The sequence below is a fragment of the Rhea americana genome, unplaced genomic scaffold (assembly GCF_003343005.1).
Source record: "Rhea americana isolate MKP2758 unplaced genomic scaffold, rheAme1 scaffold_255, whole genome shotgun sequence".
In the NCBI taxonomy this organism is placed as follows: domain Eukaryota; kingdom Metazoa; phylum Chordata; class Aves; order Rheiformes; family Rheidae; genus Rhea; species Rhea americana.
The window spans coordinates 659,012-681,807 of record NW_028186374.1 but is presented as its reverse complement, the minus strand read 5'-3'; the positions used below and the strand labels follow the sequence as shown (position 1 = coordinate 681,807).

Sequence of the window (22,796 nt, the reverse complement as noted above, 5' to 3'; positions counted from 1 at the left end):
CGGGCTGTGGTTCCACAACGCTTTTAAGGCCGTCAGGCTGTGAGCTCCATCTGCAGGTCCAGGCTCCCCTGCCTGGATTGCACATTCCCCGCCTGGCCTGTGCTGATGGGGTGGAGAGCCTGGGATGGACGGCGAGCAGACAAGGCTGACCCAGACACGAGGGCTGTGATGACATGCTGTTTTCCACCATGTGGGTGCCTCTGAAAAGCTCCAGAAGGCAGCAGCAGCGGAGCTTGGTTCCCATGCAGCATGCACTGAATGCAGGCTCCAATCTTGCCATTTACAAAAGGCGAAGGTAGTAGAAAGTTATAACGATGAAAAATTCCACAAGCTTTTGTTTACTTAAGAATTGCCATATCAGCAGGGCTAAATCTGGGAACACTGGAGATGTTGTCCTCCTCTTCTGCATGATGAGCTGATAAAAATGAGGAATCGATGAGTCTGTGCATTTTCTTCTGTATATTGGAGTCATCTGCTGCACTTTATTAATACCCTGCTAGAATAATGCACTCGACTTCCAGAGAGGCCTGGCAAAAGGGTCCACTAGAAGATGGTGTTACATTTTAATTGGGTTATCCAGAAAGCATCCTCTCTCTGCCCGCAGGGAAGGACTGACCTATCCATCATTTGCACCTCAATTTAAGAGGTTATATCTGCCTCCATCATGCAACTGTCATATCAAATTTGACAGGAGGGTTACACTGCACAGAACTCCTTTAATATTCAGAACTGACCATTATGCAAGGGAAGAAGTGGAGAACAGAGTGGTGGTAAGATTATGACTTATTATACTTCACTTTTTAGGGCAAACTTTTTCAAATTATTTCCAACCTTAAATGTTTGCCCTAGAAATCTGTTCTCAAATCTGATGGCCTATAGAAATGAGGATGCTCTTTCGCATGTTTAAAGTGACAGTTTGAAAGTCTGTGTGCTGGAAAACGTCTGTAGTAGGAGATTTTAACCAGTCAGCGCTGTATCACATCAGACAGTGGAGAAACTTCTCAGGATGCCCTTCGCTTATGACAGTAGTGAAAAACCTCAGGTGACTCGGTTTTGGATTCTCTTTACAGCACCCTTGCGCTACGCTGAGCTAAATCCTGCAAGGAGAAAGAGCTTGGCATTTCTGCTCTTTTGGGGCAAGTGGAATATTAGTTTTCTCCTTGTCAGATTAAAAGAGTGCATTTGTTTCTAACTGACCCCCTAATGAACCTAAAGCAACTTGATTTTTCATGGTGACCTGTGAGCACGCTGCCTTCTCTTTAGCATCCATGACCTCTTGTAGTACAAGGGAAATAGTATGTTGTGGTTTCTAGAAGTGTAAGGGCATGGGGAATAGGAACTACACAAGTGTTTTATTAGCAGCTGGCTATAACTTGGCTTAATTCAGTTTTCAAAATACTTTGCTAGACCTCATCCTTGAACACCTAGTTCTGTTTCAATATCAGATTCTGTAAACCTCTACCTTAAATGCGTTGTCTGCTTATTCCAGCTCGTATAGTGGCTACTGTGGGGCGATTGGCAGATATTATCAGTGGATGGTTGTCCTGTGTTCAGGGCAGGAGACTGTTTTTTAGATAAGACTTTGACCACTGCACTAGAGCCAGGGAAGTATTTTGGAGCAGAGCCGAGGAGTGCAAATCGCATAGGGCGTCCTCCTCAGACATGTGCTTGGCCAACTTCCATTATGAGCCATAGATGCTGGGTGCCAATTACTGCATTACTAAATACAAGATGATGCTGGTAAGCTGCATGATCTGAGTTAAAACAGGATTCTGATTTTCAGAGCCATAACAGACCTTGGAAAACACATCCACTTACCAACTTTAAGATGTCTTACAAGAGTGGATGGCTACTTTTAATTTATTCTGTGCTACTCTTCATGCAGAGGGGTAGTCAGGGAGCGCATGGGCTTAAATGATGCTGTGTTACTGTGCCAGTGTGAACCTTTCAGCTTGTACATCTTCCTGGCAAATTACAAAATGACTTGTACTAATGATATGATGAAGGTGGCTGTATGGTGCGACTGTGCTGAGGTATAACAGAGTCGGAGGCATGTTGGTGGCAGTCACTTTTCTATGCCAGTGGAAGTGCCAGCATTAAGGAGCCACTTGCCTACTTGTTTCACAAGCTTCTTTACTGTTAATCCAGGTCTCCTTCTGTGCAAGGACTTGTCTTCCCAAGTTAACTCATGCAGGTGGCCTCTCTTCCTGCTGTTCAAGAGAAGAAGGTTGGCCTGCTTGCTTATTTACTTGAATAACCTGCCTGCAAGACAAGGTGTGTGGTTGTGCATGAAGTAACCTCCGTAGATCCATGGCCAGATTGTTTGTTGGGAAAAGTTGTGCAATTAGACAGTTCTTGCTGATGGAATTTGCAAGTGTTTGATGTACCAAAGTGTGACATTTGAGGTCTGCTTTAGGTTATTGGCTGTAAGCAGCAACCATTTCTTCCTTTAACTTCCTTGCTTGACAAACGTATTGGAGTGGGTTGAAGAGGGATAAAAAAGCAAGCATAGATTGGGGTGAGCCGTGCGACACATCCATCACAATCAGAAAAATAGAACAAAGCCTGTTTTGACCACGAAAGATGCCGTCTCATTGTTTAGATACTRCTTTTGGATGTCCTGCTTTGCTCATAAAATGACAGTGGTAAGCACGTAGCTGAGATACAGTGAGTCATGAATGGGAATTGGACTTCCTCCACGTAGGTTTGCACCTTCTCTTTTTTCAACTCTGTCAATATCATCTTCGTTACTCCATTAATCCCCTTTTGCTTCCAGTTATGAGTAAAACCTTTCACTTAATATGAACATAGTCATAGGACAGAGTCCTTCTGCCCAGTGATGCAGAGAGGATGGTGGCAGTGGAGTCAAGGTTGTGTGCTTTTAATTTGACTCTGTTTCATTTTTCTTCCAGGCATGGGTCATGGAGAGAGCCTGTTAACCCTTACTATGTCAACACGGGATATGCCCTGGCACCAGCCACCAGTGCCAATGACAGCGAGCAGCAGAGCATGTCCAGCGATGCGGATACAATGTCACTGACAGACAGCAGCGTGTAAGTAACTCCAATTTGATGTAGCAGTAAATGGAATGTAGCATACTTGTTTCTTAACAGTGGTGCTGGTTTTGTTTGTCCAGGGGAGGCATTGACAGAGATGGTGTTGGGGAGAATATCTCACTGACCAAAGTCATGGTCATTCTAGTGTWCTTTCTGAGCAGAGTTGCTTTGTCATTGTGCAGGCTACTCAAATTTTCCATCTCGGGAACATTTACAACATCAACTGCTTAGAGTGGGCTAAAATAAGTGATGCTTGGCAGGAGCTCCTGCAGTGTTTCTTGCCAGGTGCAAATGGGCGTGAGCTCTCTTTGRGTCCCTCCCCATCAGGATGAATCAGATGGCAATTCAGTCGAGACTTGTACTGTTGCTCTTTTCTCCGTCTTTTATCTTTCCAAAGTTCCCACTTGCCCCTRAAAAACACAGTATTTGGGTGCCTGATTACCAAATAAAGGGTGTGTGAAGAGTTCCAGTAAGCACTTTGCTGGAATACAGTCTGAGAAGTTTCTCGGACTTCTTATCCAAAGCTAAGGTGGAACTCACCTGCAGTTTGTACCTCTGCATTCAGTTATCCTCATTTTGCTTAATGGATCACAAGATTAAGCTGGTTTAGGATAGTACCTATGACTGAGAAGACTTGGGCTCACCTCCAGGTTCCTCACAGTAGCATTCCAGTGTTGCCTTAGTTTTTCAGTGCCTTGGGCCTATCTGGAAATAGCTTTTCCTTCAAAGTGTGCTGTAATCRGGGATGTTACGCAAGGGAATACCAGATTCTTTCTCTCGGTCTGTGTAATAGAAAAGCTAAGTAGATTGAGATGCCTTTGAAGACAGAAGATAATTTGACTAAGCCCCTGTAGCTGCTCTGTAGGATACCAGTGAAAGTGTACTCAAAAAGAAAAGAACATCAGGCCCCTGGAAACTGTTCGTAGAGGGTCCTGCTGACCTGCTGTCACTTCTGTAAGCATGTGCCAGCGTGGACTGTGCTTGGGGGAGTGGATGCGCAGCTTGGATATTCTGGGGATGGGGGATATAAATTTTGGGGGTGAGGTAGGATGTTTCARATGATAATTCCAGTCCAGCCTGTGCTCTGCTGCCTGTTGGCTTGTCACAAATTTGGAGGCWCTCTACCTGTGTACATGGTGGCAAGAGGGGATGATGAAGACCGGTGCGTTCTCATTTATTCCCAGACAATTCATCTCATCAAATGTTTTCCTGTGAGTTCCTACATAACTGTAACAATTACCCATGGCCTTAATGGATTCAGAACTGTTGAATCTCCACGTCGTGCTTAGGCCTATCTGTCTGCAGCAGCCTCCTTCCTCTGCCACAGTTATAGCAGGTACCTTGCATCATGGCCTGATGAAAGCTGTAAGAGAACCCAATATATCCATCCTTTTAGCACTGAAGACACTAARAAAAACACAAGGAGGTTCATTCCAGTATTCCTTTTTCTTGCGCATTGAGTTCCTTCCAAACTGCTGGAGTTGAAAAGCATCCATTCCCTTTCCGTGGACTTGGATTGCTCTCACACCTGGCAGACGTGTACGAGACATAATCACCTATGACTGCTGTCACAGTGTGGCGGGGGAGACAGAGTCTCAAGCTGTTTAAACTCTACATCCGCAGTGGAGGACTCCTTCCTAAGTAGTTTGTTTTACTAGTAGCAGTAAACTTGCAACTCCCAACGTGTGGAACCCCCCAGCAGTGTGTTACCTGGGAAATACGATGTTTCAGGATTGCCTGGAGCTGTTTCAACACCAAATGATAGTTCAAGGCATTCTTCCCCAAGCAGGGACCCGTTATTTGGCAAAGCCCTCCTTCTCTGTCACTCACATGTGTGGAAATGCCCCCTTGGGAATTTTCTATAACCCTGAAATCTCAAATGTTAATTTAAGTAGAGCATCCAAATTTTGAGCCTTCTACAAGTACAAAACCTTGTGCTACAGTTGGACCTTTGAATGTATAGAGACCTTTCAACTCACSCCAGACATCCCAGACGGTGACAACATCTGACATGCCCATTCATTTGGTTTGTGCCTGTTCTTTCTTGACAGACGTGTTGAAGATGAGCAGAATTGCACTAATTTAGGGAAACTTAAGGACCTATTTTTTTTGTAACATATGACTTTTTAACTAATTATTAGACTGCTCAGTGAGGAAAAAATACAATTTCTGCAATGTCCACCCTGCATGAAAGTACCTTTGATTCACAGCTACTGTTGCAGCGTAGCAGTGTAGACTTGGCACAGCATGAAACTTCAGAAAGTTTAGCAGTGGTTTGTCAGAGAAGCTGGAGTGTCTGTGTCTACCCGTACCTGCTTTGTGGGCTTACTGGAAGGTGTTCCCAGCATGATTCCGGTTGGATCTAACTTTAAGGTTGGCCTTGCTTTGTAGGGGGCTGACTGAAGACCTCTGGAGACGGAAGACCTCCAACCTAAATTATTCTGTGATTCTTTGAGACTACTGTGGTCTTTCCTTGCAGAACTAGGCCTTCTGGGGAGCAATAAGAGTTTGTCATCTCACTGTCACTCACACTCAGCGTTCATAGCTTAGACATAGATGACCTGGAATTTTTATCTGTATTGTGTTACCTATCTGCAAAACTCGAGTGGTACAGAGACTGGGGGCAATACATTTGCCATGTGCTGCATGAATAAACATTCACTTCTGCGAGGAAATTGCCACATTTTTGAAATCTGTATTAGAACTATTTGAAAATCCTGATAGTTTTGTCTCTTGGGAACTGGCAACTCTAAGATAGCAGAAGAGATTCGTCACAGAGCTGGAATTTGCAGGGTAAAGCCATTCATCTGTGCACTGCCAGCAGCCTTAGTCAGTATTCAGACCTCTCTGATGAGCAAAAGCCCTGGATGCCTACAGGGGATCATCTTTGCAGGACCCTGTGCCTTTCTGCTGATTCTCAGGATGACACAGGGATTTTGACTGATGACCTTTCTAGAGATACTATTTGATATTCCATCCCTTAAATAATTTCTTAAACATAACAGCACATAATGTGGSTTAGATATTAGCCTGACTTTTGCCTGTACAAGTGTAAATGAAATAATAGCTTATGTAAGTTCAGGATATTCTTCTGAAGAGGAAGCTACCCATAGTTAATTATTAACTCAGTTGAAGAGATTCTCTATATTTGCAGTTTAACAAACTCTCARTCCAGAAAAACCTCCAGAGGACATCTAGTAATTTTTTCTCATAGAAGAAACTGGTGAATCTCTTCCTTCAGCTATGGATGCTGCCTTCACCAGAACACGAGCAATGCATACTGCCTGTATTCCTAAGGGCTGCCTGCAGTAGCCCACTRATTTCTACCATGGTCTGTGCCCTAGACATAGCTTGCCAGGCCAGAGACCAAAGGTAGAAACACTGTTCTGCCCCTATAGTGCAGCCAAGTCAATAGGAGCTCTGCGGTCCTTCACCCAGACTTGGCAGTGCTCTTTGTATCAGGGTCCAGTCTGACATACCTGGAGAGCAGGAAGTGTTGGACAACTTTGGAGTAACTGATTTGAGACAGGGTGTCTTCTGACTTTGCTGAGATGCTTCTGAATATCAGACAGAGCTTTTTACTTCCCTGGGTTATTTTCCTCTTGATTTTTTTTTTCCTGCCAAATTGGGCTCAGGCTGTAATTCTTTCTCAATACGATCAGTGACTGAGCAGTTCTGTTTCATAGCTGGTCACCACTGCGGTTTTATTCAGCTGGTACCCAGAAGCCCCCTCCAAATCTTTTTTGSTTTTCCTAGTTACCACCCTCATGACAAAGCCCTGCGCCTCACCCACAAAACAGCTTSCTTGAAGATGGTCTACAGAGGAAGAAAAAATAGGTTATGGGATTTTTTTGTAGTTGTTGTTGCATCTCTGTGATGAAAAAAGATTTAGAGGAAAATATTCTTTTTGCTCTGCTTTTTAGTAGTGCAGATGCAAAGTGTCTTTCTGTAAAGCAGAAACCCTTTGATTTTTCAAGCGGAAGATGACAAGTTTACAGAATTAGGAGAACGTTTTATTAACAGCAGTGCTGTAAACACAGAGTCCTCCAAGAGGCTCGTTTAGTGTCGTTGTGAATGTCAGGAGCTGTCAGACCTCGTTGGAGAAACATTSCAGCCTGTGTCACGGGCGTCTTTAACGGGTGCTGCCCATCAAGTGAACAGCAGCGCGCCACCTTCCCTTGGTTAATACAGCAAGCTGGTGAATCCGTGACGTGGCTGCAGATATTCAGGAAAAACGATAGAGCAACCTGTCTGGCCAGTTTTAAGCAATTACTTCTCAAGCAGTGTGTGTGTGCCCACTCCCTGGTAAGCAGACCTGGGCCAGGAGTTTAGGGAGCTCTTGGCCCTCACAGTACTTGCGTAGCAGATCTACTGCTCACCCTCTGTACTGAGGGCATAAGGGATGGTGAATCTCCTTGCCTTGGATCCCTTTTATTCCAGGTCATGGATCTTGATCCAAGGTGGAACGCTCCTGATATTTCTGTTGCCCTCTTACCAGTTCTTGGTTATTTAGGTTGGGATTTTCGGTCTTACAGCATGGGGTTAATGACATCCCTTGACTTTCGTTAGTCTTGCCTTGCTCACGTGGCTTTCCTTGTTAATGAAGATTACGGCCGTTCTTCAGAGTCCTCTAACCATGCTTGCTTTCTCAGGAGCTCTAGGCATCAAATACAGCCTTTTCTGTAATGGCCCATCCTTAACACTGGATATTACTGTGTGGGAGATTCTTATACTTCATGAGAAAGAACTATTTGTCCATCTTACCTTTTTTACCCTTTGTAATTTTTGTTTTTACCCCTTCCCAGCTTTGGTTTGCCCATAAGGTTTCTCGGTTTTACCCCTTCCCAGCTTTGGCTTGCCCGTAAGGTTTCTTTATGAGGCTTGGGTTGGAGCAGGCATTTGCAGCCTGCAGTTGGAGATCAGGTGTCACGATGTCACACATACCTTATCCATCTTACGTTGCAAAATGGAGGATGCAGACCCTGGCTAAAGTGTTACATGAGAAGAAGGATGCCCCTGGAACAGAAAACTGTAGAGAACTGCTGATTTAAAGGCTCATTTTGATACAAATCCAGCTGCCTTGCCAATATCCTTCTGCTATTCTTCCTTTTCATCATCTGAGCCGCAGTCTGAAGCTAGTAGGGGTCGTGAAACTTGTTATCAGAGGAGACAGATGCAAGAACTCTTTAAAATCTTCTTAGCTTTTAGTGCTTCCTTTTCAACGGTCCAGTGGGCTCAGGGAGTTGCACTGATAGTTATACCTGTTGTATCATTTATGCTGAAGTCCTTCATCCTCCCAACTTTTATTTCAGTAGCTGCAATTAATTCCTTTCACAGGCAGAATACTTTCTGTTTGACCATCCTGTGCATTCTTTATTCTTCACTCCTTTTTCCTTTAGGTGTTTTATCCCTTCTGTGCCCACACAGGCTGCTTCCAGGACTTTAATTACTACTGATGTGTGCTCTGCCTTCTGCTAATAACTAGCCCAATCTCAGTAGTTCATTTTAAATAAGTCTCAAAAATCATAAAAGTAGATCTGTGAACTTTCTTTTTGTGGATCTCAAACTGGACGCATGCGGATTTATCCCCAAATTACAATTCTGGACATACAGCCTTGACCTTTGGCTCACAAAAAACTCTGTCTGCATTCAACATTTGCTCTTCATTATGTTGTTTAAAACTCCAGTACCAGATTTTGTTCCATTTTTTACATGGCATTGCTGAAGCTATCTGCCTCCTGCGTTTCAAAGGAATTTCTGCAGAATTGCTCAAGGCAGCAAAAATGAAGAACAACCAGACACAAGTTAAAGAAGGGACTCCTGCTGCTTGACAAGACTTGCATGTCTTAGCGCTTTGAATTTAGGCCTCCTCTAAGGAAAATGGCAATGAAAGCCTCATCTGCTGATGAGCAAGCTTCTTCTCTACATACGCTGTTTACATATAGCRGTCAAGCTCAATAATGAAGAAATGTAGGTTATCCTCAAAGGCAGGGCATGAATGGGGTGTGATCCCACGGTGGAAACCTTTGTGACCCTACGTCGGAGGAGAACGTTTCCGGACAACGCGGATGCAAACACGGGCTAATTGCGGAGAGCTCCCGAGTGCTTACGGCAAGCTGAGAAAGCACACGGGCGCGCACAGAGCGTGGCTTGATGTGAGGCATGATCCGCTGGTGTTAGCCAGCTCAAGCCGGAGGAGGAGGTAAAAACGCCCGGGCGCAGTGTTCRGTTGCTTAGACTTTGATATGTCGCCGTTGTCGCCAGCACCCTTCCAAGCTTTGGTGTTCTCCCAGTCGCGGCAAAACAGGTTTTGGGAGGGCAATTCCTCCGCCAGGCTGCGCATGCATGGAATTGCAAAAAGKGCCCGACTCACGTAAGTGTTTCTTAAAGTCATTTCTCTGCTACCACGTACAAGCACCTGAAGACTAAACTTTCAACAGAAGGTCCTTCCAAGCGCTGGCAAATGCCGTTGCAGTGTGCTGAATTTTTGTAACAATTAATGTTGTCCGTCTCTGTCGCTCAAGGAGTTGTGTTTTTTGAGTAGCTTAAAAAACACAATTCTTAAATGCCCTRGCCCTCCACTGATTATTTTTCAGTCTTCCTGTGTCATACGAATCCCACTGCCCTTGTAGGCAAAACAGGCCCCTCTGTGGAAACCCGGGTTTATAATCTGAAGAGCAGCTGTGTTGTTTTAGCTGTTGGACATGGAGGCGAGGTCTAGAGAGGACATCAGGAGATGATGGTAGCTCATGTTAGCCCTGGTGGGCTGCGGTGGCCTCGACCGCGGAGTCCTGCAGCCGGTGGCTCGAGTTTTGCCCTCCTGGTGAGCCCTTGGGATGTGTCTCAGGTTACCGGCAGCTTGGAAGCTCCGTGCTTGGAGCACCTTGAAGATCTCCATCTCCATATGAGATGGATCTTTCCTAAGGGGAGGAGGACAGGTTTCGTCGCAGCTTGTCCCCAGAGCCGTTTCCTGCCTTTCCCGCGGCCGGCGAGCCCCGACGGCTTCCGCCGTGTTTGCGCAAGCCCTGACGGCCTCCTACGGTGGCGGGAGCCCAGCGGCGACGATTCGGCGGCCGTCGGCGGAGGAGCGGCGAAGGAGCTCCTTCGTCGCGTGCGGCCCAAGCTCCGTCCGCGCGTGCCGGAGGCCGGCGCGGGGAGCAGAGGAAGCCGCTGCCTTCCCCAGCTCGCAGCCYGACGACATTAGTATTAAAAAAAAAAAAAAAAAAATGATAGAAACCCCCTGGCTCCCTGCTCCAGCGYGTTTCAGCGCGGAGCTCGCTGGTGCCAAAGAGAATCACACGGTGAAACGAGTAAATACAGTGGCAGAAAGTTTCGTTTTAAAAGTAGATGTGCTCTTAAAAAAAAATAGTTTTTTTTCCCCCTTTTATTATTATTTCTCCGTCTATTGAAAATATCTCAAAGCAAGTTACCTGACAAAGGAAAACAAAAGCGCTGTAGCAGATTTTTTTTCTTTTCTTTTTCCTTGCTTCTCCCCCCCCTCCCCGCCGGCTCCCGCTCCGCCATCTATTGAATACGGTTTTGTGGGGATAAAATTAAAGTGCTTATCTTTGAATTTGCTTCCTCTGGTTGAGTTGGCACGGCGCATTGAACGGAGGAATGCTCCGAGTTCAGAGGTGGCGTTGGGGAATCTAGTTAAAATGACATCAAAGGCGGCGCAGCGGGGCCGAACGTGTGTTTGAAGCCGGCTAGATTAGAGGCCGTTATCAGCCTCGCRCGACCGTGCTCTGAACAAAAGTCGCTCTTTCCGCTGGGACGGCTGCTGCGGAGAACGGGGGGAAAAAAAATAATAAAATAAAATAAAGAAACAAAAATTGCGCCTTGCCCTAGAAGGCCGCTTTTGCCCGTGTTCTGCCGGCCGGGGTTTCGGCRAGGCGATGAAGGCGAGATCTTGTTTTTCTGATCGCTAAAATCGCGCCGCGGCGGAAGCCGGGGCTGTAAAAATCCCCGCTTGTTTCGTCGCCGTCCGGTCTGGGACGAAAAGCTGCGGCTCGGCGCGGCGGAAGCGTTCAGCCGTGGCGACTCCAAGTTACTTCTCGAATGGAGCTTCATCGTTAAAGACGACGAAGCCTCCTGATGAAGGCTCTCGTAGGGGCCCGTTGTTACGGCGACGCTTTGCGAAGCCGCTCGGCTCTTGCAAAGCGTCGCCGCGGGCTTGGCGCAGCGGAGGCGATGCCCCGCGTTCGCTCGTCCTCCTCCCGCGTTACCTGCAGCCCGGGCTCGGAGCTGCAGTTAGCCCGGCTGATTTTTCCGTTTTATCATTTGCCTTCGTGCTGAAAAGCACTTGTCGTTAATCCCGGTTCCTTATTTTATTATAAGGGTATTTGATTTTTGACCGCCCCGGTTACTAGAGGAAGTTGCGTTCGTCACACGGGCGGTGAACCCGGTTGCAGTTCGGTACGCGCCCGTTGTCCCGGGGGGAGAGCGAGGCTCACCCGAAACCGGACGGGGCTCGGGTTTGGGAGAGAGAACCGATCGCGCGTCGGCGCTTCTTACTCTGGAGATTTTCGGGCAAAAAAATACGGCAAATTGTGTTTTCGCTGCCAAATAGCATGCAAGCTAGGTGCCAAAAATCTGCTAATGTCAGCTGGTTAAACTATTTCATGTTATCTAGAAGCAACTGTGGTTGTTTGGGGGTTTTTTTAGGGGTTTTTTTTAGGTGATAAAGACTTTTGGCTTGTGTCAATATCTCCTCGTTGCAAAGCGTGGTGGGACTGGATCRTTTGCACTGTTCAGAACGGTGTAAGGGTCATCTGTTCACTGGGAYGTAAAGGCTGGGGAGAAGCAGTGTTTATGCATGGAAAATATTCGGTATTTGCAACTAAGCCACTACATTAATTTGCACAAGTTCCATTGCACAGACTTCCAAAACAGTTGCTTTTACCAAATCAGGAGAATYTGTATAATAAAAAAGGAAAACTCCAAACCCCTAAGCTCCAGGAGAGYGTTTGCTTTTGCACCTGTTGGGTTTTTCCTCAAAATAACCCAGTTTCACTAGGATGTGAGCCTATTTCCTGTATCTTGTAAGTGAGCTCCGCTTCGGTTTCTAGGATATAAGCAGCAGGGATGCAACAACGAAAACAAAAAAACAATTTTTTTTCCCTTGAAGTTACACTCGGGCAACAATGATTTGCAATTAGCAGTGCTTGGCAAAGCCCGATAGCTCCAACCCCTCCAACTCCAGCTCGTTGGGAGCCGACATGCACCCAAAAGTCCATAATTTCTGTCTGAGCTAGAGGTTGTCTTGAGAACAGTGGAGTGTGCCCCTTTGCTTTGATAAGCCATTCGAGAAGTTGTCAGGTGCACTTAAAAATATATATACACCTTGTTCCCTGACTGAATTCCCCTTGATGTAGATGCTCACAGAGTTCCCACTCCTCCTCCTCCTCCTTCTCCCCCTCCTAGCCTGCCCTGTGGTTTACTGTGCACATTGCCTTCTCTTTTATAGAAAGCAACCAAGTATAAAAGGTACCAGGATGCAATCCAAGTCCTTCTCCCTGCCCTGTGCCTAGGGCAGGGGTTGCCGGAGCCCTGCCTCGTGCTGCTCCCCAGGGCTGCCGTGTAAGTGCTTCCCCTCGGCGAAAAGCAAAGCGCCGCGGCCGCCGGGACCGCCGCGAGCACCGTTCCTCGTCCCGGTTTCTCGTGCTCTGTTGCACTTGCCTTGCGTGGGTGAAGCCTTTCTCGAACCTAAAGAGATCTCCTACCTGCCTCTGGGCAGCGGTGAGGTGTAAAGGTACATCCTGCGATCTGAGACCACCTAAGGAAAGGCACTAAAGYGGGCTGTGTTGTTGTTTTGTTCTGGCAGAGATGGGATCCCACCGTACAGACTCCGAAAGCAGCATCGCAGAGAGATGCAGGAAAGTGCCAAAGCAAATGGACGTGTGCCACTACCTCACATTCCTGTAAGTAGCAGTATCTCCTTTTGCAAAGGTAAATACGCAAAATCGGTAAGMTCTCTAGCGTACCTTCGCTGTGCTTGCTCACACGCCTGTGAGGGAAGGAAGGCTCCGTAGCCTTTTACCGAACTGTTAGAGTTGATCATCAAGGGCCGTCCAAAACAGGCAACTTTTCTTAACCAGTCAGGCAGGAGCGAGCTGTTTCTCTGTGGCAAAATGGATGCGTCAGCTGGTTCAGGCAGCTGGCGTCTGCCTGCAAACGGGTTTTATGCCATTGGGTGAGCTAGAGAGACCTAGGGAAGGTATAGGAAGGCCACCAGGCAGGGAGGCTGACATGGCTTTCAGCCAGGGTCAGCTAGGGAGAACTGCAACTGTCCCAAGCCATACAGCGAGGGGCAGAAGGGAACTGTAACCGGCTTTGGAGGATGCCGCAAAGCCCACAGGGGAATGCAAGACAGCAAAGCAGAGAAGGTGCAGATAGAAGTGTTTCCAGTTGTCTGATATTGCCTCCTCAGTTGCTTCAGATGAGCAAACTGCTTTTGGAAGATGAGCATGACCGTTAGGGCTCTGCAGCACCATCTGCAGCTCTACTTATTCTTGTAAGTATTCTTCTTTCTGTGCAAAGTTACAGGTGACATTTAATATCTAGCAGGGAATAAAGGTGCTTCTTTCCTCTTTGGACAGCTGGACTCCAGCRCAAATCAAATAGAAAAAACACGTCCATCTGCTTTTTGCAGAASTGGCCTCAAACTTGACGCAGCTGTTCTTGTCCTACCCACTCAAAGCAGCACAATACAAGCGGAAATACACCCTTGTTTTAATCTGATTTTTTTGAAAAAAAGAAAAAGCAAAGAACTCAACCAACCTTTGTTTTGCCTTTTAAATTAGATTATTTTCCTTAGATTTAAGAGGGTGTCCTGTGCTTTGATCACTGGGTTGACAATAAAAGCCCTGGCTGTGGACGCTCACTAGCCATCTTTGCTCAGTCACCTCGCTTTTCACACAGTTGCCTTCACAGTGTGGTTGCTGTCGAAAAGAGTGGCTGGGCGCCTTTTTATTCCACTTGATGCAGTTTTTGCTGTAAGCATTGCTTTGTTAGAGTTGCAATTTGAAAGCTTGGCCTTTATTTTTGTTGTTGTTGCTGTTGCTGTTACTGAACAGTGGGAACTACTGATTGAATATTCTCTGACTTCAAAGCTTGTCAGGGGCTTTACCTTTTGGATAAAAATAATAGTGGCTTTCTGTTGATCATGTGTGCTGGCAGTGCCTCAATGAACTGCAGGTTATAAACTCAGAGTATGGAGCATGAAATATGTATAGTGAGCTCTGCTTTAACGAACTTCCATCTGCCAAACATTTCTTTTGTTGAAATGAATAAGTGTCATTCCAGCAGCAGTTCCTTGCAGCCTAATTAGTTTTACTTAGCATTAAATTTTATCTACTTTTTTGGAAACCAGTTGAAAAAAAAGAGAGAAAACTAAAACCCACAAGATTTAAATTGGCCACCTGCTGCTTATAAATGTTTATATTGTCCTACTTATCTACATGGTGTGTTAGAACTACATATTCCTCCTAAACTACATGCAGACGCTTCACAAGGATTTTTCTGTGAAACATCCAGTGTTCCCATTAGATTCTGTGCTGTAAGTTTAAGTCCCAGGGAAGAAGGCATCTTGACGCCTGTTTATATGGGAGTGGAGAACTGAGAAGTCAAGTTACTTCTAGTCTTTCTCCGGGGAATAAGAGTTTAGTTCAGACACTCTGGCACCTCCTGCCAGCCAATTACTGACATAGAATTGGCATCGACTTCAGAGAGGCACTGCTCTGCCCTCACTTATCAATCAGCCAAGAAAGGGGAAGGTAATTAGACAATATGTTTTGACAACACCAGTGTGAAATATTATGAAGTTAGTCCTTTAAAATCACCTCTAACTGCAAGTTTATTGAATTAAACTTACCCAATTAGCCAGGAGMCATGCAAATGTTTCTTCGAGTGTCACTTCCCAAAGTCAGTTGTTGACTGTGGGCTGCATGATATCATAACGCACTCGTAGCTGCTGGGACCTGATGATTAGTATACTTTTAAACGTGTAGCAATGACCAAACTGTAACCTTTGAGTGAAGGTCTTTATGGAGCACGTATCTAACTGGTATAGACAGAGCCGATACTGATAGCGCTTGCAGAATGCGTGGCATATTTTACTTGTGATAGTAGAGAACCTCCTACTACCAAAAAGTCATTTCAGAAGTCCTTCAGAGACCTTAACGTTCACTTACAAGTGAGTTATAGGCTGTTATGCAAAATACCGAAATGGCTGATATTGTTTCTAATAGGAGCATTTTTACTTAGGTGTAAAAGCTATAAACTGTAGTGATTTTATGGTCATAGAAGATTGCTCACTAGTTTCAGTGGTCATGCTACGTCTTGGTGCATGGCCAGCAGTGTTCTGCATATTCTACACAGCATATACAAATGCTGTAAGTTTGGAAAAGTTGTGTTTTTTTGAAGTGGCTCCTTGCCCAGGAATGCAGTGGCTGAAGGTCTTCAGCAAGCTAGGAGACATTCGTTTTGTGCCTCTTCGAGGAATCTTATTACGCGGCAGGCWAATGTTGTTTTTCATGTGATGCTCCATCTTGCTCTCAGATTTGAGAGCAACCATAATAAGCAAAGAGTGGGCAAACTCCCAAAAGAAGAGGGTGAAGGCACAGAGAATGAAAGGCCTTACCCACGCTGTTGTACTGTTTTCCCCACTGCCCAGTCCTGACTTTTGGTCTAACATCAGCTACTCGAGCATTGTGGAGGCATCAAACCTGTAGAAGGAAGAGACTTTTTGGATTTACCACCGTGCTATTCTTTGGCCAGTCAGATCCCTCAGAAGTGATTCAGCCCAATTCACAGATCCCTAAGGCTAATTAGAGACCTCTCTCCAATTATAGCATTGGAAAACTTCTTATTTCATCTTAGAACTGAGGTTTATTCTCCCCAAGGGGAACCCACAAGGTGCACTGAGAGTCTTTCCTTTTAGCCTTTTCAGTTCCAGATATTGTATAGACCRTGGTAAAAATGCTGTCCCTGTGACAAGACTGAAGAGACGGCATAAACTAGGTTGGGAAGAAAGGGCGAGAAAGGACAAGATAACAACAAAGAGCAAAAAATATCAAAGGTCCCAACTTTCAACCTTGCAGACAGACGTGCAGGGCATTGCTTGAGAGCTCATTCTGTTGAACCAGCTTTGAACACTGAGCTTGCAACTTTATTGTGTTCCTTCTCCTCACTATGGAAGAGAGAAACTCACCTGATCCTTCAAGAAAGATAGCTGGACAGACCTGATTTTCCCAAGGGAGCATATACTTAGGATGCCAGTGTGTTCTGGTGTGGAACTTGCTCCTCAAAGCACAGTTTCGTAGGGAAGGTGATACCCATCAAAACCCAAGTCCTGCATCTGCTTCATAGAGCAAAATCCATGCAATCCCCACTCCATTAGCTCCAAAAGAAAGGGGAAAAATATGGTAGCAGGTGCTAAGTGGAAATACTGGAGAGCTTATGTATCGAGCATATTTTTAGCAGGCTGCTTCTTCCCAAAGGTGCCAGAGCTTCAGGCATTTCACATGTCAAGGACAGTGAACCGGAAGAGGCACAATGTTCTAGTGATAGGTGCCCCAAGAAATCCTTCCTCACAGCTGTCACTAGGAAAGATTAGTCCAACCAGACCGGCTCATGCTATTTTCTTTCTTGCCAACCAACGTGGCATTCAGCCTCCTACTCATTGTTCCCTTTAACCTCCCCAGCTTGTCATGGTTTGTTTCTGGACAGACCCCATCTGAATTAGTGGCAGCCTGATTAGATAGAACAACTGTTCTTAAAAATGAAGTGATTCCTTTCAAAATTGTTGACCCAGAGTGGCCAGAGCTCTCACTGTGGTCAGGACAGGAGGGCACGGATCTTCCAAAAACAGTGGTGAGTGTTAGACCCATCAGCTCTTGGAAAATGCTGCACCTTTTACTTGGAACAAAAGCATTTYGGGGCCATTCTGATTTTAAAACAATAAACAGCTTATTTATGACTCTCTTGGCAGGGCTCAGTATCCCCACAGGGAGACGGGGGCAGATTCAAAGCACTGAAGCGCTGAAAGATCCTTCTCTGTGCAAGAGCTCAGCCTGGCTGGTTTTTGATGGAGCGTATCTCCATTCCGAAGTCAGGGCTGTCATTTAATAAGTTKCTCGAGCCATTTGCTGTCTGAAGCCTTTTGAAGCAGGTCAGTGCAGTCCATGCTTGCTGTCCAGGGATATCAGAGAGCACTCAGCGGTTATCTGTTGTTTCAGCATGGGAATTTGCATGMGTTACTCCCCAGTACTACGAGTTTCTTGGGGAGCTCTGTGTAGCTCATCCTTTGAGCTAGGAATAAAGKGAGACCCATGGAGATACTCAGAGCATCCATAATGCACGTCCTGCTTGCCGGCATTGCGTTCTGCAAGTCACCGTTCAAGACACACCAGTACAATGGAGGCTGAGTGTGATCGCTCTTCGTGGAGTAGAGTGAGGTTTATTTCAGTCGGACTGAACTCGGATGGTCAGGCAGACAGTCACGGGGACCGCTTCCCAGCGGGGACTGCACCAGGAAAGAGTTGCACCCTCGGTCTTTCACCTTTGAATGTGCTGCTGTAGGACTTCAGCAAGCTGTTGTGCTGAGTGGAAAACCCCAAGGGCAGGATAGCAGGATTTGCAGATGCAGGGGTTTATCAAAGGGAGAGGAAGACTAGTTCACCAAAAAGACTTAGACTTGATCTTTTTAATTTCTGTAGTTTAGTTTCTGTTACTTACAGCCTTTCAGAGGCTGTAGATAAATGTGCTGAACTATTTGTTGTGGAAGAGCAAAGTCATCTTATCTAGAGCTCCCTAGATACAGTAGTGATCCTGAATGTCTTCAGATGCTCATTAGGAATGAAGCTGTGCTCCTTAAGCTTTGCTGGATCTGGAAGGAGCTACCTTATTTTTACAGGAATTAAACATGCAGCTTAGCAGGCTTTGACCTTTCTACCTGCTGCAGCTGCTGGCTGGGTGCTTGGGATAGACTTTTTATTTTGGRATGTTGCATTGCATCAAAGTCTGTGAAAATAAAGGGAAATTCTTTCCCAGTCCTGCTTTTCCGTGGAAGCTGCAGCAATAGTTGCGATGGAGAGATTCTGCACGCTGGACTTGCAAAGTTTCTAGCGGAGCGGTGCCTGCTCCTGAACAGGTCTTAGCGCCGCTGCCGTATAAACAACCGCAGAGAAAGTTGGCAGGTCTGAGGTGGCAGGAGGCAATGAGCACATCACCCAACAGGTAGCTACGTGTCAGGTGAGAGATTTTTCTCATCGGGAATTGCTAGCATTACCTCGCAAAATAGCGTTCATGGTTTTGGGGCCCGCTTTCTGATGAACGCAGACTCTCTTAGGCAGAAGAGTCCTTCTTCATGGATACATGAGGAATGAGTAAATAGCACTTGTATCTCAGAAGCCTTCCCAATATATAGCAGTGAGAGGACAGGCGCTGTCAGGTCCTACCGTATGATAGCGGGCGTCTGGGGGCACATTCCTGAACTACACAAAGTCCAGATGCTGGGATGCTAAGCATGTCACTTTGATTCTTAATGCCAGTATTTCAAGGCTAAGCTCCGTTTTTGTTGAGGAAAATCTTTCTCTGCAGTTTTCCTTTTAAAAAAGGCTATTGCTTTGCAGAGCCAGAAGTCCTGGTCACTGAAAACGCTGTCGTCAGGTGGTAGGAGCCACGTGGCAGCTCACACATGTGTGTGTATAGGTTATGCCCTTTTCAAAAGATGCTAACAAGTGTGAGGTGGCGAACAACTTTTGCTTTTTCTTTCTGTTCTCATTACTGGGTGTTCTTTCCTTGGTACACATCCCCCCTGTATTCACGCAACTTCCTCCCTGATTTCCCACTCTGTAGCACTCCTCCCAATCTTTGCTATCGCAGTTGTTGCAAATGTTGCTCTTAGTGGCCAGTTCCTTATTACTTAGTTATTCCTAAGAGCCTTTCTCAGCAGCTTAGTTTGACTATTTAGTTACCGAATGCAAGTCTCTGTTTTTGCTCACAGACTTGCTTTCTATCGCTCACTGATTCTCAGCAACGTTGTGCACGGGAGGCAGGTGTTTCCAGCCCCCGGAGGTAGTGCTTTGCGTCCCCAAAAGTGAGAAGAGAAAAAGGCGAGTGTATCCCGTGCTGTCCTGCACCTCTGGAGTCTGCTTGGTATTTAGAAGGCCTATTTTTAGTCCTTTAAATAAAGGGCTGGGAAAGGGAGGGAAGGACCTTTTAAGGTTATCCTCAGACRGCCAGCAAATCAAGATCCCCGTGCAGCTGCAGTCCATAATTTGGTATTTTGGGTAGTCACTTGCCCGGGAAGTACGGCCCGACCCTCCTGCCCGTGAGGCTGCGGTTACCTCTCTGGAAGGGACAGATGCGAAGAGCGGAACGGTAAGAAAGCATAACCYGGTCCCGGCTGTGCCCAGCCCTTCTGGATGACTAGGACTGTCTGTTACTTCCCAGCACGTCCAGGCTTGTCCCCTGTTGCTTGTTGAAGCAGGGCCCGCTTTGATCTCGAGGGAGGGAACGGGCGCTGTACTGAAAATCAGCCGGCGGAGCTCCACAGCTGCGCCGTAGGACACGGAGAAGCGCAGGTGAACTGCCGTTCCCTGAGGCAGGTAGCCTCACGCTGCCAAAGGGAACACTGCACCCTTCGCTGCCCCGGGACGTTGGTGGGGGCAGATCCCACTTCATGCAGGACCCCAGGACCCTTTATCTTGGTGTTTCAGCCACGCTGTCGTTAACCTCATGCAGAAGATGCTGGTTCCTTTTGCAAGGTGCTCTKTGGAGCGCTGGGTTTGGTGGGATGAACGGCACAGCTGGAACCGTTGTGATGAGGGCCTGAGGAGAAAACTTTGCTGTGGGCGGAGGATGCATGAGAGGATGACTTTTGAGGGAGAACTCGCTTCAAGTGGGCCACGCTTGGAGGACAAGACTGGTTTGAAAGCCACATCTTGCGGAGAGCAAGAAGGTCTGGCCAAGAAGGTGCAACTCCAACCATGGTAGGACAGCAGCTGAAGCAAGCCAGGCTCTTKTTTAACTGGAAGTCTTGTAACAGTGTGGTCTTGATTTTGGCTTTTGACAGCGTGCGTACTGCAGAGTTGCAGAGCAAGTKGCCGTATGGGAATATCGGCAGGTAACAGGGAGCGTTAAACCTAGCAGAGCTACCCTATATCTCATCAGCGTTTCCCAGTGCTTGGGGCACATACGTGTTTATGGCATGCATTTGCCATCCTACTCTCTCCATTGGCCTCTAAAGATTCTGGGCAGCTTGTAGAATTGCTTTGAATCTGTCTGCTAATATTTTTCCTCCTCCGTGATGTCTTTCCCATGTTTTTGCTTCTCCCATCCTTTTCCTCCAAAGACATCTAAATGCCAACAGTATTTTTCCTGTCTCAGCCCAAACAGGGGTTGGATTTTCTATAGCTCCGCAGGGAAATTGTCTTTGTGTCTTGCCCTCGCTCTTTTTATCTGGGTTATTTTCCTCCTTGTTGGCTAGGGATTGAGGGACATCGCGTTGGATGGGGGGGAAGGAGACGGTTTGTTTTGGGCTGTCGTCTTTGGCAGGGGTCCCAGTTCTGTTGGGTTCAGTGCTGACTGGATAACTTCCTATCAAGTTATCGGCCCTTCTGGTTTTTCACGGGAGGCTCTGGGCAGACAGTCCTYTTGCCTGCAGAACTACATCATGTCCACAAAAAATCCCCTGGGGACGCTGCAGTCCAGCACCATGCAGCGTGAAAGAGATGATAGTAGCAAGCATTGAAATTGAGACTTGTTGGCAGGGTTTGTTGAATTTTGTTCTCGGCGAACAAAAAAGCATTGCTCTAAGCTGAGACCTTGGCAGCTTGGGTGCTATAAAAGATGTCTTCAGCTTCTCAGTGCCATAAGTTAAGATGCTTTTTCCATTATTTTTCTTCCCTCTGCCTTCCATTTGGCAGTTGGCAGAGAGATAAAAACAGTAGGATTTGCATGCTTTTGCAAGTTTTGAGGCAGAGCATTATTTCAGTCTTCTGCGCAAGTGTCTCAGCTGATTCAGGGTTTGCACAAAAAAAATGATTGGAAAAAAATCATCTGGTCTCTAATCCTCCATTACAGATCCCAAGCTAGATGTCTGTTTCTGGTGCTGCGTTTGTTCTTGCGTTATGAGTTATCTCGTGTCTTCATATTTAATTTTATCTTTGGTCATATAAAGTCTATACTTCTCTCATGTTGGTATTGAAATATTTGAATGCAGGTTTTTATACTATTAAATTCCCTTTTTTTCTCTCTGAATGAAATTTTTATCTCTGCTGTGTCATTTTAATTTTTCTACTAGCAGAAGTAACAAAATAGCACAGAAGGGAAAAAAAATAAGAGAAAAAAAATACGGCGACTGTGAGCTTGATGCTTCACTACAGAAACTTCTTGTTCCAGAGTGCAGGAATTTAGGGGCAATGTAACTGAGCGTAAGGAACTGAGAACGCCCTTGAACTCTTATATATTTGTTTGTTCACGCAGAGCAAACAGAAAATTAGTATCTCCATGCTTGTAAGGTTGCCAGAGGTTGCTATATTGATAAAGCAAGCAGGGAACCTTTGCATGGCTCTGAAGAAAGCTAGATGCAATCCTGCCACAGTTGGATACCAGTAAGAGAGGAGGCTTTATGGGAACAGTCGTCTTTCATGRCTGGGGTAAGCTGTAGCAGAAGCTAGGAGATGGAGGAAAGTAGGATTTCCTGGCAGGGGTAGGATTTCCACTCCTTTCTGCTGCTGTGGCCTAGCCTTGAGCGATTGGTACCCGCTGCTTCACCTGAACTAAGCAGACTAAGTAAGAATTCTCCTTTTTATGGAAGTGAAAACATCCCAGCTGTAAGGTCATTTTATTTGAGAGGTTTGCCCGTATGTCCTTTTCCAACCCTTTGAAATCAATACACCTTGACCAGGTATAAATTTTGAAGAAGCCAGGCATAGACATTCAAAATTGGATTTTGGTGCCAGAAGACCTTGCTGATTATGGCTGTAGAAACCTTTTCCCTTCCTGAGGTGGTGTATGGAGCTGGTGTTGGACACGGGAGCTGGTGATAATCCTCTGTTTGCCGGCCTGTCCACCCTGAGCGCCCTACTGAAACAGCTGGCATTCCCAGTTATTTAAGAGTCCAAAATAAATGCTTGATTTGCATGCACYTTTTGCTAACCCTGGTCTATTTTTCTTCCAGCGTACATACCGAATGCCAAAGGACATCCATGTTGAACCAGAGAAGTTTGCTGCAGAGCTGATCAATCGTTTGGAGGAAGTACAAAAGGAACGTGAAGCGGAGGAAAAACTAGAAGAGCGCCTTAAACGCGTTCGAGCGGTTAGTAATCACCTCACCTCCCATAGCAGCTTGGAAATCCGTTTGCATACTGTGCCCATGGGGATCCCTCGGCTGCTCTCCGAGCGCGCTGGGTGATCACGTTGCTGCTGCAGCGGCCACATGCATCACCGACTCTCAGAAACTCGCCATCCCACCAGGAGCCTCCAGGGCACCATTCCCACCCATCTGTGCAGAGCTTGTGAGCTCCATCGCTCCCTCCTTTCTGTAAGACACCAGTTACGGCATAGCGGTGCTCACTTCGGTCACCAGATAGGGCCTTCTGTGCTCCCCATCATCGTCTTTGCCATGGCAAGGGCTTTGTGCACCCTCCTGTTCCCCTCCATCACAGACTTTGTATGTAGTCCCTCCTGCACAAGGATGGATCTGTGTAACACAGGAGTTCTCCTTCCCCTCCA

The 22,796-nt window shown here is 46.3% G+C and overlaps 1 protein-coding gene across 1 annotated transcript in view; it reads left to right on the top strand.

The window, feature by feature from the left end:
• AXIN1 (axin 1) overlaps positions 1-22,796 on the top strand; it is an 83,275-nt gene that overhangs the window by 42,654 nt on the left and 17,825 nt on the right. The window contains exons 3-5 of the mRNA XM_085307213.1: positions 2,913-3,053; positions 12,880-12,976; positions 22,243-22,380. Coding sequence (XP_085163339.1) covers positions 2,913-3,053; positions 12,880-12,976; positions 22,243-22,380 — 376 coding nt within the window. The remainder of the gene's footprint in view (positions 1-2,912; positions 3,054-12,879; positions 12,977-22,242; positions 22,381-22,796) is intronic.